The 16,460-nt window shown below is 39.8% G+C and overlaps 1 protein-coding gene across 1 annotated transcript in view; it reads left to right on the top strand.

Annotated features, from left to right (window-relative positions):
• The first annotated feature begins 2,491 nt into the window (after nt 1-2,491).
• LOC127658879 (AF4/FMR2 family member 3-like) overlaps nt 2,492-16,460 on the top strand; it is a 30,072-nt gene continuing 16,103 nt past the window's right edge. The window contains exons 1-7 of the mRNA XM_052148418.1: nt 2,492-2,626; nt 11,766-11,843; nt 11,976-12,009; nt 12,841-12,898; nt 13,483-13,534; nt 14,754-14,791; nt 15,153-15,342. Of these exons, the coding sequence (XP_052004378.1) occupies nt 2,558-2,626; nt 11,766-11,843; nt 11,976-12,009; nt 12,841-12,898; nt 13,483-13,534; nt 14,754-14,791; nt 15,153-15,342 (519 nt within the window). The 5' untranslated portion in view covers nt 2,492-2,557. The remainder of the gene's footprint in view (nt 2,627-11,765; nt 11,844-11,975; nt 12,010-12,840; nt 12,899-13,482; nt 13,535-14,753; nt 14,792-15,152; nt 15,343-16,460) is intronic.

The raw sequence follows: 16,460 nt of genomic DNA, 5'->3' as shown, positions 1-16,460 counted from the left end.
CAGTTTCTCATTGCAGTACTTCTGCCTCTGGATTACTTGCTTACTCTGGACCTTGGTCACAAATGGGTTCTTACTGCTTGTCTTTTCCTCTGTAAAAATAACTGTAAATGTCTTTTAATAAACTTGACTTTTATGGTAAAATACAATGGTGTTTTATGGTGGAGCACCATCTGTGGATTGAGCATTAATTATTATAATAGGAAAATTGAAATGTGAGTATGTATTGTTGAGAGTATGTATACCATTAGGGTACTGCACTATATGTTCATGCTTCACCAAAGTGTATGTGTCATAGATGCAAAGGGGAGGCTGTGCATGTTTATTGCAATGAATTACTATTTTATGACTCTCTTAATTTATTACACTGCTCATCTGCTCCCTTTTGTGCAGGAGAGATAATACCTCTGTAACACAAGATGATATTTTGATAGCACAAAAACACCTCTGATAAACATTTATGCTTGATTAAACCAACGAACACAAACATGTCCTTTTGCCATATGTCTTCTAATTTCTTACTTGGAAGTATCATTTGTACAACTTACTTTGGATTCAAATCAGCTTCACTGATTTATTTTAGTCAGATTTCTCTCCTTCTGCTGTAATAATTTTTTTTCTTGTACACTGCATGCTCTAATGCTTTTCTTCATTAGATTTTAGTATCTCTATCTTACACACACACACACACACACACACCAACAAACGGTGCCTCTCCCTTACTTACTGCTTGCTTTTTCTCAGTTTCAATCTATTTTTTATTATTTCTTCCTCCAGGTGTGGCTGTCACTTTATGGGGGTGAGTAATGATTGAGAGGTCATAATAAGCAGCACATGCTCTTTTTGAGTAATGAAACCATGATGGTGAGAGAGATGAATCAGTTGCCCATCAAGGACAGTCCTGTCACTCCAATATGCATATATATAGACAACATCTGCTTTCATAACCACCGAACACAGCAGACCCACACTCATCTAATATTGCTGTCATTATCATTAATGCTAAGGACTGGAGTTTTTATATTTAATTTTTGTAGGTTGTGGTTTTGTTTTGTTGTATTCTTTTGTGCTTGCATCTTGAATGGGCCACAGATAATCTATGTAAGCACAAGTTTTAGTATGACGGAGATGGCTTACGTAATATGCACTACACTCAAACATGCCTGGACACCAAGGAGTCAACTTATGAACCACACACACCTAGTGCAAACCTAATACACAATTTGTTTTGTAAAAAAAAAAAAAAAGGAAAACAAGATGGGAGATTTACAGAGAAAGATTTAAATGTCTCCTTATGATAGCATAGTTTTGGACAGGGGAGTCAGGTGCCAAGAAAAGTAACATCGCTCACCCAAGCACTTACAAATGCCACAATGAACTGATGTTCCCCTCTTTGGCCTGGCTATGAGTTAATGAAAAATGAATTCACAGACAGGGAAGCATCTTGCTAGCATGTCTTCCTAAGCATCACTATAAATCGTCTCCTGGCTCTCATGATACATTATATGTTTAATGCATAAGTATTCTTTTTGTCAATGAGGTTATCATTCATGCATTTCACTGCAATGTTTGAAGCATTGAGTCAGGGTGATGTCCAACAACAGCCCTGGGATTGTGCAACGCATAGGCTCAGTAACACGTTTTTTTCTCTCTCGCTGGACTCATATTCAGTCGTGTCTGGAAACTCCTACGATTTCAGTGGAAATCATACTGTTTTTTTTATTTTTTTTAAAGATATATTTCATCCTCCACTAATTTTCAGTGTTGGCCTTGTGAACATATGATAAATTATTTTACTGTAAGTGATCCAGTTCTCAATTATACCCTAACCCATCATGCAGTAAGTGTTTGGCATATGAGGGGAAATAGACAAATATCAAAAAGGGTTCAGAGTAGGCAATATTGTAATGATTGAGACAGACAGAAGGACGGACGGACAGACAGACAGACAGACAGACAGACAGACAGACAGACAGACAGACAGATAGATAGATAGATAGATAGATAGATAGATAGACAAACTTACAGACAGACAGACAGATAGATAGATAGACAGACAGACAGACAGACAGATAGATAGATAGATAGACAAACTTACAGACAGATAGACAGACAGACAGATAGATAGATATACAGACAGACAGACAGACAGACAGACAGACAGACAGACAGACAGACAGATAGATAGATAGATAGATAGATAGATAGATAGATAGATAGATAGATAGATAGATAGATAGATAGATAGATAGATAGATAGATAGATAGATAGATAGATTTAATTCATGCTTCAGCTTATCGGTGACTCTTTTCCCCTCCTCCCTTCATGCTTACGCACGACTGTCTCCACAAGCATCCTCGCTCATCGCCGTCATAGTGCTCTGACGCGATGTTAAGGTGACAACGCTGAACCGTCGGTATATCCTCAGCCTCCGCCCATTGCGTGCTTCCACAGAATCACAGACCGTGCCTCTGATGCGTGACCTGTTGACGCTCGTGCGGTTCGCGGCGCTGCGCTTTTGTACCCGCTAAAATGGACAACTAAACAATAAACTTCAACATGCCTACCGTTTATGGAAGTAAGGGAAAACTTGCAAGTGTTTGTTTCATGCTTCAGCACGCATCCCAGGTTAGTGACATTTTAAACTAATGGATTTTGTCTGTTTTTCAGGCAGAGACAAGGGTAGATAGATAGATAGATAGATAGATAGATAGATAGATAGATAGATAGATAGATAGATAGATAGATAGATAGATAGATAGATAGATAGATAATATCACTTTGTGCCAGCGCAATCAAAAAAATAACCAAATAAATGCTCTATTTAGGAGAATCATGGTCTGTGTACACACTGGCAGCACATCTGAGGTGTAATGCTTTCTGGTTTTGTCAGTTGAACTGTTTTCCGGTATGAGTACCTTTGAGCTCAACTTTGGTGTTTTCAGTTTTGCAGTGTGGCGCGCGCCCCGTTGATTAGGAGGTTCGAAAAATTCAAATTCAAGGGTTTCAAAATGACACTTCTTCTTCTGTCACAATGAGCTTCTTCACTTCATCAAGGCGATTATCACCTGCCTCTCCTGTTGTTACATCATGTTAGTATCCCAGTTTGAACTTCTCCACCGAGACCCGATGGCATCAAGGGGATTTTGCGCTTTGACTGACTAAGGTTCGCTTGTAATAATATTTGGACTCACTGTGAGAATAGTAAAATAATAATAATAATAATAATTCAAAGGGGACAAACTACCTGGTTGAAGACTGATCATGAATTGAAGATCATCATATCCTCACGCAAAGTATTGACTGAAGCAGTTGAGGGCACAAGGACCCATTTTAAGTGAGTAAGGTTAAATTGGGAATTACTATCACTTACACGCATTCACGATTTCACTCATGCAAACATTAGCTTCACAAATTACTCATTCTCAGTCATTCTGAATATAGTGAAGCAGGTGCTGTGTAGAGTGTTTGGATTTAAATCAACAAGGGATTCATAGAAAAGTGCATGATCATTTCCAGGGCCGGTTCTAGACATTTGGAGGCCCTAGGCAAAATGTATTTTGGAGGCCCCCCGCCATGCCCTCCTCCCCTCCACCTTTCAGAATTCACGAGTTCACACTTACATCAAATGAAATAGAGTAAAGATTATGCGTATTTGGCATGCTGTCCAGGGGAGGGCTCCAGGCTCTGAATTTTGGCCAGATGTACACAGTATTACATTGGATTGCATTGTATTTTGGATTGTGTTGTTTACATCCAATAAGAGATTATTAAAAATCAAAGTGAGGAGATGGGGGTGGTGGAGGGATGCTGATAAACTGTCAATGAACAGAGGTAAGTCTGCAGTATACCTCTTATCTCGCTGATTATCTGAATGTGCTCCTCCCGAACTTTGTTAATAAAACATAATTTAATAAAAAAGACTTGAAAACAAATATGATTCCTAACCATTTTATTTATACAAAACCTGTTATCAGTATTTTTATATTTTTACTTAAATGTGCATATTAATGTAACTTTAATTAAGGTAAACAAACAAAAAAAATCATCTGAAAAGTCATCTTTTTTTTTTAGCAGTCAGGAAGTTTTTTGCAGTAATTTGTTCAGTAATTTATTTATGGTAACACACTAACCTACTATTTGGGATAATGAACAGTTTTGTTTTTGATAGACTAAATATAGTCATATTAGGTATGTATTGTAGAGAAATACCTCATGATACACAAATCAGCTGCTAGTGGAAGTGAAAAGACAGGTTAATTTCGTCAACTGTAATTGTGTGCTTCATATGTTTAAGATTGCATACTTATTTTCAATAAATATTGCAACAGTATTTATGATTGGAAAACGAAAAAAAATGAAGTCTATTATGGTCTATAGTCTATTATGATAGACTAGAGCAGTTAATGTAGGCTAAACATCTGCGTTTTAGAAGATATACAGACTGTTTTAAAACATAATAAACAATGCTTTAGTATAGTGCGTTTGCTCTTTGACTGACAAACTTGACCTTTTCTGTAGTATTTTGCGAGTCAGCTCCTGACTAGGGCTGGAAATCGATTGTAGCTACATACGCTCGGATTCAAAGTGTCAGAAGCGAATTCAGTCCATCATCGGTGCTCGCGCTCTTTTGAACTGGAAATAACCGTCAAATGATCTATCTCAAAATGACGCTGATCGTTAGAATCAGTTTATTTTTTACAGTACATTACAATCACTCAAAAATAGATGATACCTGAATCACGAGCTGCACTTTCTTTGCGTGCCTGCTTAGCTTTACGCTTAGCAGCCCCTGAAAGATGAGTTCGCTTCGGCGCCATCAGATAAATTTGCAGAAAAGTTGGATTTTATTCATCTACAATCTCTTCATTCATTGATATTAATTGGTTTAACTACAGGTGAATGACAATTGTTATATCCAATGGACAAACAGCATAGTATTTTGCTGCTCTTGATTGGTGGATAAGCATGTGTATGTTTTGGAGGCCCTAGGCAACAGCCTAGTTCGCCTATAGATAGCGCCGGCCCTGATCATTTCCCACACCTGCTGTTAGTCAGACCCTAGACTGAGAGTTTTGAGAGCTTATTATGTATGCTTTAGTACAGACAAGTGTGTGTGAAGACAGCCACAATAGATCACCTGCATATGCAGATGATGGCTGTGCAGTGCTTATTCAGCTGCAATGTATTTATAAGCTTTGATCACAGATATGGTGCTTATAACAGGTGATATGTCACAAATATTGGTAAGAGATGATTGCTCTGGTATTTTCCAGGGCACTGCACAGTGCACACAACACTGAGATAACTTTCTTTCCTTGTAGTTTCAGTATTTATGTGATAAAACAATCTATACTTGTACATGAACAGCTACTGGATTGTCTTAAAATGTCACGCATACTAAATAATGATATTGGCTAAAAAATAAAAAAATGGTTTAAAGAAAAAGGGTTAAGGGTTTTTCCAAAATCCCTAAACCAGACCAAAATTATAAATTGTTTCAGCTCCTACATTTTTCAAGCTATATCCACCAAACTCGGCACAGACCAACAGACTGTTCTGACTGAGACAGCATTTTCTGATGGGCCAAGACTATTCAAACAATAGTATTAATATATAACAAATAATTAAAAACTTGAAATACATCTATCTTTTTTAAACTTTCAGGACAAACTTTGTCATATTTGACCACTAGACTTTTTCCCTGGTAAGTGATTTCCTACAGTGCTCACGCAAAAGTCTCATATCACTCCTTGGTCTTTTCTTCTCATTGTAACGTTTGCAGGAATGAGGTGAGAGAAGGAGGATCTATGTGCAGGCTTTTGATAAAGAACTCAAAGTAATAAACAAATAACTCAAAACTCAACCACGGAACAAACCATTACATCCATGAAAGGAATACAACTGACCAAGATAGAGAGAACACGAGGGCAATATATACACAAGAACTTTCCAGGTTAACAAGACACAGCTAAGATAAAAACTGGAGAACTGGAGAGGCTTGTGGACAAGCTTGAGGAACCGGACAGGCTCGTCGACAACCTTGGGGAACCGTACAGGCTCGGGGAACCAGACAGCTCGGGGAACTGAAGAGGCTTGTGGACAGCCTCAGGGAACCGGACAGGCTCGTGGACAGCCTCAGGGAACTGGACAGGCTCATGGACAGCCTTAGGGAACCGGACAGGGTCTTGGACAGCCTCAGGGAACCGGACAGCCTCAGGGAACTGGACAGACTCGTCGACAGCCTCGGGGAACTGGACAGGCTCGGGGAACCGGACAGGCTCGGGGAACCGGACAGGCTCATGGACAGGCTCGTGGACAGGCTTGGGGAACTGGACAGGCTCGTCGACAGCCTCAGGGAACCGGACAGGCTCGTGGACAGGCTCGGGGAACCAGACAGGCTCGTGGACAGGCTTGGGGAACTGGACAGGCTCATCGACAGCCTCGGGGAACCGGACAGGCTCGGGGAACCGGACAGGCTCGTGGACAGGCTTGGGGAACTGGACAGGCTCATGGACAGGCTCGGGGAACCGGACAGGCTCGTGGACAGGCTCGGGGAGCCGGACAGGCTCGTCGACAACCTTGGGGAACCGTACAGGCTCGGGGAACCAGACAGCTCAGGGAACTGAAGAGGCTTGTGGACAGCCTCAGGGAACCGGACAGGCTCGTGGACAGCCTCAGGGAACTGGACAGGCTCATGGACAGCCTTAGGGAACCGGACAGGGTCTTGGACAGCCTCAGGGAACCGGACAGCCTCAGGGAACTGGACAGACTCGTCGACAGCCTCGGGGAACCGGACAGGCTCGGGGAACTGGACAGGCTCGTTGACAGGCTCGGGGAACCGGACAGGCTCATGGACAGGCTCGTGAACAGGCTTGGGGAACTGGACAGGCTCGTCGGCAGCCTCAGGGAACCGGACAGGCTCGTGGACAGGCTCGGGGAACCAGACAGGCTCGTGGACAGGCTTGGGGAACTGGACAGGCTCATCGACAGCCTCGGGGAACCGGACAGGCTCGGGGAACCGGACAGGCTCGTGGACAGGCTTGGGGAACTGGACAGGCTCATGGACAGGCTCGGGGAACCAGACAGGCTCGTGGACAGGCTCGGGGAACCGGACAGGCTTGTGGACAGGCTTGGGGAACCAGACAGGCTCGTCGACAGGCTTGGGGAACCGGACAGGCGCGTGGACAGGCTCGGGGAACCGGACAGGCTCGTGGACAGGCTTGGGGAACCAGACAGGCTCGTCGACAGACTCAGGGAACCAGACAGGCTCATTGGCAGACTCGGGAATCCGGACAGGCTTGTCGACAGCCTCGGGAAACCTGACAGACTCCCCTACAGCCTTGGGGAACCGGATAGGCTCGTCAACAGTCTCGGGGAATTGGACAGGCTCATCTACAGCCTCGGGGACGGATGAGGCTTCAGGTGCTGGCTCTGAGATGGACGAGGCTTCAGGCGCTGGCTCTGGGATGGACAAGGCTTAAGGCTCTGGCTCTGGGACAGATGAGGCTTAAGGTGCTGGCTCATTGACCGTGGAATGCGTGGGCGCTGGATCGTTGACCGTAGCAGGTGTGGGTGCTGGCTCGTTGACTGTGGTAGGCTTGGGTGCTGGCTTGTTGACCGTGGCAGGCGTGGGCACTGGTTCGTTGACCGTGGCAGGATTGGGCACTTCCAGCGTCGTGGAATTTCCAATTGAACCGATTCACGATGCCACCACATGGACTTAGAGACACAACAAAAACAAAAAACAATCTTCAAACTAAAAGTCTTTATCATTCTTGTGACCTCTAGTGGCCGCTATTGAAAATGTCCCAATACACTGATACACACTCATATAATAAAATAAAATAAATATTTTATGTCTAATCATTTATTTTATTTGTTAAGTAGCTGTCAGTCAATAATTATTGCAAGACAAACCACTTCAAGGTTATATCCTTACGTCAGGTGACTACAGTATATTTTCTCTTGTTTCTCCATACAAAAATTTGGTAAAAATTTGGAGTTTTGGCAAACCTCTGTGGCACTTGCTACAAATTTGCCACTCATAATTTCACAGTTTGCCATAGAAGTGTTTGCTAGTAGTGGCAAAATGTCCCTTATAGCCAAAGGTTTGCTGCAGGTTCTACACTATGGGTGATGAGCTGTACATTTCTGGCAATAATTTGCAGAAAATTGCAAGCTCATTTCCATGTGAAAATAATCAGTTGCAAATTTGCGTCAAGTTTGCAAAAACTCTTGATTTTTTTGTAAGGATCAGTATTTAACCTTAGTTACAGGTTTTCCAACATACATCAGTTCAAACCCACACTTTTAGTTTGTTAGCTAATGGAATATTCAAATCAAATAAGTAAATCTGACCCAGACTGTGGACAAAGTTTTTTTTGTTTGAATCACAACTACACAAAGATAAAAAAATAATAAAAAAAACACCATTGACTCTCCTCGTACTGCAAGAGACACTCACCCTGACACTTAAATGGCACATCAATATTGTAAGATTTTCTGATCATCTGCAAAACAGGGGAGGGGTTTTAGCATTCTTGTTGTTGGATTTGTGGAATTCAGCTGAATTGGAACAAATTGAATGTTTATAAATTGTATTTTGAAATTAACCTCTTATGGTTTGGATATTAATGACACTGCTTGTCATTAATATCCAAACCATCATTTACTGAATTAGGTGGGAAGACAATAGCCCTGATAAGTAATCTAGGCATATTCAAATGAACAATAATTAATATTTGAGGTCCATTAAGAACAGACTCATTTATAGTCACAGAACTGAAGTGATATGTTGCATATCATATGCAGCAGTTGTAGTTTATTTTTGGAGGGAAAACCCTTATTCATGCAGATTCAAATCTGCGGTTTAGTCAGCAGTTCTACAGACTTCTGATTGTGTTGTAAGTTATATTAAGATATAAAATAGAATTGATTTATTTTCAAGTAATTGTATGTCTAAACACACAGAACATATATGTTTGTTTGTTTTTCAGAAAGGGAGAGTACACATTTTTATATCAATCTAAAAGCATACATGAATGTTTTCTTGTCAATGACATGATCAACTCAGTCGGTCAGAATTTGTGTGTTCACATAGGCTGAATATTTTATTCGTTTAGTCAGTTGTAGTCTTCAATATGAGAAAGCCAAAGTTTTAAATAGCCATGTGGGTGTACATTGTGCTCTATGATGTGTGGGCTCATCTCAGTACAGTATGGTGCTGTGTTATTCATATCTCCCTGTTACTATGAGTCTGAACTTTGTGTAGGTCTACCAAACCTTGCATAGAAGTACAAGTCTTCCCAGGGCTGGTGTTGTGCTCATAAGTATATTTTGAAAGATCACAGGTGTCTTTGCAAGCATGAGTGTGTGTATATCTTAGACCTTTTTCAAAACTGTTATTTAGCATCTTCATTAAACCCTGCTGAAAAGTCCATCTTAGACCAGCATGAATTAATAACACTGAATCTAAAACACAACATGTGCTGGTCTTTTCACCAGGGTGTTCAAGATATTTTGATGGGAAGAGAGTTTCATCATTTACATTCAAACAATTAATGGCATTGTGTTTTTGCATTGCAGTGTGTTTGAGTATGCTCTTGTCTTCTCAAATCATTTAAAGAGTCTGCAGACAGAGAAGAGAGAGAAAGGGAGAGTGAGAGAGAGAGAGACAGCAGAGGCAGTCACAATTTCACCTGGGAAACCTTGTTGTTGGAAGAGAGAAATGAGCCCTTAGTGACTGAAGTGGCGAGAGAGAGAGATTGAAGCAGATGGACGAATGGAAAGGGAGAAGAGCTATGCTCTGGAGGGAGGAGTGTGTTTTTAAAAGGGGTATTGCTACAGGGTAGGAAGAATGATCAAGAGAATTATAGTGAGAGGAAATTAGTTCTTTACCATTTCTGAGCCCATTGGGGAAAAAATGGCTCTGTCCAATATACTAAATATTAATTTTCTAAAAACATAATCCTGACAGTTAATATTGTTCAATAGTTGACTTTGCTATAGTAGTTTAGGTGCTCACGGTGGAAAATATTCTAGTTTGGAAGTCCAAGACCACTGTTGTTTATTGAGACGTGACATGTGCTGTAGTTGACCCTTTGGTTTCCTGTCCTGTAATTATTCTTTTAGGCTTTGTTTCAATGATTACAAAGTCTGGTAATAAAGGTAATGTCTGCAAAACACACATGTAATATAATATACATTGCTTTCATATCTGAGAAATTTGGTTCATGTATGTACAGTTTTTGTGCTTGTTTCATTTTGTACTATTACAGTTGAAGAAGGAAACCTCTGATTTATGTGCTTGTAATTATCTCTATAATTGTTTAATTAATGACACAGTGCTTTCACAGTTTTCTTCTGCCATAATTAAATGTCAATCTAGGAGCCACCTGCAGCATTACATGTAATCTGATTTACCATGTAATCTATCAAACACTTACTATACATCTGTTTCCCTGATGGTTATTATGAACTTTTTCACAAACTGCTTTGTGTTCAGCACACAGTCTCTCTCTCTCTCTCTCTCTCTCTCTCTCTCTCTCTCTCTCTCTCTCACTTCTCTCTCACACACACACACACACACACACACACACACACACACACAGCTAAAATAATAGATTACACAATAAAGGGTTTTACTGAGTAATTCACTTAATCACACTCCTTATGAGAAACACCAGAATTCCACAAACCCACTATTATAAATTCTTCTTTATGGAGATCATGAACTCCTCTCCATAATGTTATTTCATGGATTAGCAATGCTTCTTTAGGAACACAGCATCAAAATTAAACCTTACTAGACTGCTGCAAGACCCACTACCATCATGGGAAAAGTGCAGTATCAATCCAAAACCCTTGTTCAATGTAAAATAATCCTTATTAGATGAAAAACATTATCTTAATGGAAATTAGCATCTATGAGCTGATTTGTGGTGAGGAGCTGTATCTCTACAGGTTTCTATTTATTTGGAAACAGAATATTTATTAGCATTTACATGTATTCATTTAGCAGACATTTATCAGACGTGACAAACAAATTAGGAATGCAGAAAAAGCGATTTGTACTAAAGAGGCAATAACATGAGATGTGTGGCAATACAATACAAAGTAAATATAAGGAGGAAGGTGAGAGACAGTGTGGTGAAAGAATGGATTGAGAATGTTTTTTTTTCCTTTAGAAAGAAAGAAGATAGTCACGTAAAAAGCATAATAGCATAAAGCTTTCTAAAGCATTCTCTTGTTTCAGTTATTTCGGCTTTGTGATAAACTACATGTAAAAATTATCCCATTATCTTAGAATGTTATCTGGCAGCACCAGTACATTTCCTGTGATTAATCACAGCAACTTTAACATTTACATAACATTTATGCCCTAGGCACATACTTTTATCCAGACATATTCAAGATATCCATTTCATCAGGATAGTGTTTTTAGCATATATACCACATTTATTAGATTTTTCCGACATTGTGATACAGAGTTCCACATTGTGGAATATATTAATGTCTAGAACCCTCAAAAAAAAAAAAAGACTTTGCAAATCCTCTAGATGTAATGATCTCTAATCGCCAAAACTCAAAATAATAATATGAGTCATTTGTCAGACACATTGTAGGTCACATTAGTTAAAACTTATGTCATCAGATATCTCTGTCAGTTGCATCATGACATCTCCTGCCACTCAATTTTAAAGCACTTATTCCAAATATTTAAATCACTTTGATTATAAGGCTTTGTCTTCTCATCTCTCCCTAGGACATGACCCAGTCCTGGCCTTACCAGCAGCCCCCAGAGAAAGGGAGCACTCAGCACTTCCTGTATTCACACTCCAAGGTACGCAAAAGGTTTATTACAGACTGAAACAAGCAGAATAAATTTGCCCATATAGAGCACAACTTCCGTTCTGTCTCTGTGCAGTTTGTGTGTCGATGGAGGCTAATTTGGTTTATTCTGATTCTGTCACAGGAGGGAAAAAAGGCCAATTTGCGGCAAAGACATGGTAAAAATGCTACACACATGTACAGAGATGGACCATGTGTTTGGAGCTCTAGTGTGTGTGCGTGTGTGTGTGTGTGTGTGTGTGTGTGTGTGTGTTTGTATCACGATTTAAGAATTGGCTGTCTTTAAGCCTCCAAGTTGGATTGTGAATTGAATTGGCCATCCCATGCCCCTCAAAACCGAAGAAGTTGAATTGAAATTGGAATGACAGGATGAGGAATTTACTGAATTGCAATAAAAAAAAACTGAACAAATTTGTTTGTTCAACCATATAGACAAGAACAGAAAACCTCTTAGGTGTTCTGTTTACAGTTTACATCTTGTAAGCTTGCATTAGATCATTCTGGAAAGTGTTCTTCACTATGCGTAATAAATTGAAAGCTAATTAATTAAATATAAATATGAAATGTGCCATTTCAAACAGTGATCATTAATTCGAACAGTGATTATATTTTATATAATTTTCATTAAAAACTACACTTACAGCAGTTAAATTAATGTCTTTGAAATTCCACTTTATTTCTGTCTTTAATTCAAATTAAAATTACAATTCTGCATCCCTATTTGCTACCTTAGTTCTAATTTAAACCAAGTGTAAATACAGAAATACAATTTCTCAATTCAGTTCTAAATGGCACACAACCCTGGTGTCTATGTGTGTGCAATGAAAGATTTCCTTGTCATTTATTTCTCTATGTTTATTCAGAAATATGTGGTTTATACATGTATACAGTGGCTGTATACAGCTGTATATTTGTAGCTGTATTTTTATATAGCGTTTTGTACATTCTTTCCTAATATGTTTGTATTTCTCTTCCTCTGTCTCTCTAAGTGAGGGATGGTGTCTCTGTAAGGATGTCCTCACGCCCATACGTGGCCCCTCACAAATCGTAAGTGGAATGCACTGCACCCAATCTGTCCAATGTCACCAATCACCATGTTGTGTCTGAGCGGCTTCTGTGAGATTTATTACACCATAAACAATTAACTTTATAGATTCAGTGTTGAACAACTACTGGATACATATTAGTGTGCATAATTAGAATGGGGTTCCTGGAATTTTACTGCTTTTGGGCCAATTGCTGTTGAATACCGGCCTCATACAGAGGGTTAGACCGAACCGCCATACAAACTTCCCTGACCTCATAAACTTTATTTTCTAGTGTTTTCTAAAGTTATTATCTAATTACAGAATGGGTTAACTCAGTGAGGGAGAGGCCTGAAGCACTCTACCAACAAATAACAGTGTTCTACATTAGAGCACTATGTTTATTGGTGTTTTTTCTTTGAAGCTTGTAATGTGATACAATCTCATATGACACATTTAACACAAATACACACACACACACACTCACACACACGCACACAGATGTGCAGCAGATTGACAGACTGAATAAATAATTCTGTCAAGTCAGTGTGACACGCTCTCATGTTCGAGGGTTTCATGCTGACCGCTCTCTCTTTACCCTCCCAGCATGCTCTCTGATGACCTGAAGCTCAGCAGTGATGAAGATGACAGGGACAAGGTAGGACTCCTCTTAACATTATTCTAGGAAAGGGCAGAAAAACAAATATATTGGCTCTAGCTGTAGTTGTGGCCCTTCTGGATATTTTTGAACCCAATAATAGCTTTAAGCTCTATTCTCTGCTAACTCACACACCCAAACACGCAATGACAATCTGTGTATATCCTTTCATTACAACATGCATTCACACAGTCAGCTGTCTGCTGTGACTGTTCAGTTTGCATAACTCATTACAGTGCTTGTAAGGCAGCACTTTATTGATATTTCTCAAACAAATTGACATGTAATCCTTAATCATTCTCTTTTTGTAGTTGTTGCTGTTCTTCTCCATACATTTTCTGCAATCTACATTTTTCACAGGCTCCGATGACATGGAACTATAGCACTTTTTTTACAAATGTATTGTAAATTCTCCCTTGCACCTTTATAGACGTTTACCCTGCTATTGTTTATTGTTGTATTTTCTGCATACTAAATTGCCGTTTGTGTTGTGATTGTTTGTGGATCATTTTAATGTCTATCTAACCATAATCCACGGCTGATTCAAGGCATAGGCACCAATACAGCAAAGAAACATGCAAGTCGCCAAACACTCAGCCCCCTCAATCTCGCCTAGGGCTCCGAAATGGTCAATAACGGTGCTGTCATTATCTGTCTGAATTTTCAATTCAAAAGCAGCACAGAGGCCACATTATGTGTTGATTCACATTAGAAGATGACAGAAGAATTGTGCTATTACAAAGTTAGATGCGCCATTTAATTGACTTAAAATCTAAGCTTACCTAAAATTTTAACCACATTATTTTGCTACTTTGCAAGCACTGGTGTTTTCTTTAAGAATTGCAAATCTAGTTTTTGATTAAAACTATTTTCACATCACTAAATGTAGTAAAATATGCCATTCTTCTCTGTGCAGTGCTCAATCCATGTCTTTGTTTATGACCAAGTATGTGCTGCTGAATTTGACATTGAGAGGTTTGCTGAGATTGAGATCTTTGATTGATTTAGACTGTTAAACTGAGAGCACAGCTCCTTGTGCATGCATATATCCCACTCAACCCAGGACTCTAGGTTTATGAGTCATAACAGACATCAGACTCGTGGCCTGTCTGGCTACTGCAGAACAGTGCCTGGGATCGATGATTATTTTGCTTAAGATGCTAAAAACAACCAAAAACTACTTAAAAAGATCTCTTTTTTTACTCAATCTGTTACACAGGGAAGCGAGCAAACAACTTCCTGGGCGGATAATGACCGGTAGGTTTGTGCTTGTGATGTCTTGTCTGCTTTGTAATGTATGTTTGTAACTGTACCAGCTCTCAGTATTTTCCCTATGCCTGTGAGCGTGTGCAATACATATTGAAGAGGTCAGAATATGTGGAATGTGACAGCTGGATGATAGAACAGCCTCTGTTTCTTTTGGCCTTTCAACATGTTCAACCCTCAAACACACACACACACATACACACATACACATTCACCACTGGTAGGCCAAGCATTATTTCAGTGTTTACTCTGCCTGTTTGTTTGTCTTTTGGACAAAATGATAGGTGAGCTTGTTTTGCTCTCTGTGTATTTGCTTGGAAGATAATCCCATCTTTTATGTACTGAATGACAGCTTGTCAGGCCAGCAGAGGCACACACACACATATGACGGAAGGGTGAGACATTCTAGCTCAGGGTCTTCAGGATCAGACTCCTCCAGTGATTGGGAAAGCAACAGCCAGCGATCACGCAGCCCAAGCCCAAGAACGCACACCCAGTCCAGGACACCAACCCAACAGCATACCCCAAACTGCAGAACAGAGGTAAACAATACAATTTTTCAGCTTTCATACTATTACCCATTGCCCCTCTCGCTCTCTTTTTCAGCAGTTGTTTTTAATGCATAAGGTAAAGAGGGATGGTGGGGGTGGAGACAGGAATGTGGAGGGGGGCCACAGGGCAGAGGACCACTGGGACATTAGAATTTGGGTGTCATGTCAACACGTGGCATCCCAGATGACTAACTGTATAGGAAGTACTACATATTTACATTCATTATGGCACAGGAACCAGAACACAAAACAGCACTGGAGAAAAATCGTAATGATCTGATTACAGATAAAAAAAATAGCGATCCATGAAAGATTTCCTACTGTGACATTGTTTTGGGATGTTTTCACATGCTAAAAAATGTGCTTCATTGGGTAATGTCTAAATGAACTGGTTTTATTCAATTCCAAAATCTGTTATTTAATGTAAATAAACCTGACAAATTACTTTACACCAACATAAGTCATTTGTATGGGTTTGATCAAGTTAACATAGGTCCTTGAGGTAACAATTGCATGGTTACCACTTTTTTTCTGTGTGGCAAAAGTAAGATTTCAGCAAATGGTTAGATTTATTTAAATTTGCTTAACTTTGTATAAAATTACGTATAAACACGAATTAGTTCAATTAATACCAAAGCAGATATAGTTGCTTTGTCGTTTAGCTGTATAAAACTTGTGAATTTTCTTTACTAATTTTACAAAATTCATACTCCTCATTAATTAGCTTTTTAAGCAAACTATGCACACATTTGAAAGAATAGCCTACTCAATTCTAGTTGATAAAATTTTGTGTGTGTGTGTAAAACGGGTCTTTATGTTTTGGGTGTGGAGATTTTTATACAAATCATAGAGAGAGATTTAAAGCTCCAGTAGCAGAGAGCTACACCATAAATGAATGAAGGTGTCTGTGTGACATTGCTGGCTCTATTACTGAACATGCCATCCATTTGGAACCTGTGGAGAAAGTAGCAGAGAACACCATGTGTTTTTCATCTACGTGTAGTCATGTAGTGTCTCTAAGGAGGACGGCTTGGAAACGCCACACGGTTCCAGGTTGGGGGGGGGGGGGGTTGAAGGGAGGGACTGTGGGAAAAGGGCACAAGAGATCT

Source organism: Xyrauchen texanus, chromosome 18 (assembly GCF_025860055.1).
Source record: "Xyrauchen texanus isolate HMW12.3.18 chromosome 18, RBS_HiC_50CHRs, whole genome shotgun sequence".
NCBI classification, from domain to species: domain Eukaryota; kingdom Metazoa; phylum Chordata; class Actinopteri; order Cypriniformes; family Catostomidae; genus Xyrauchen; species Xyrauchen texanus.
Note: the sequence above shows the minus strand (reverse complement) of the source record. Positions and strands in the feature narration are given on the sequence as shown.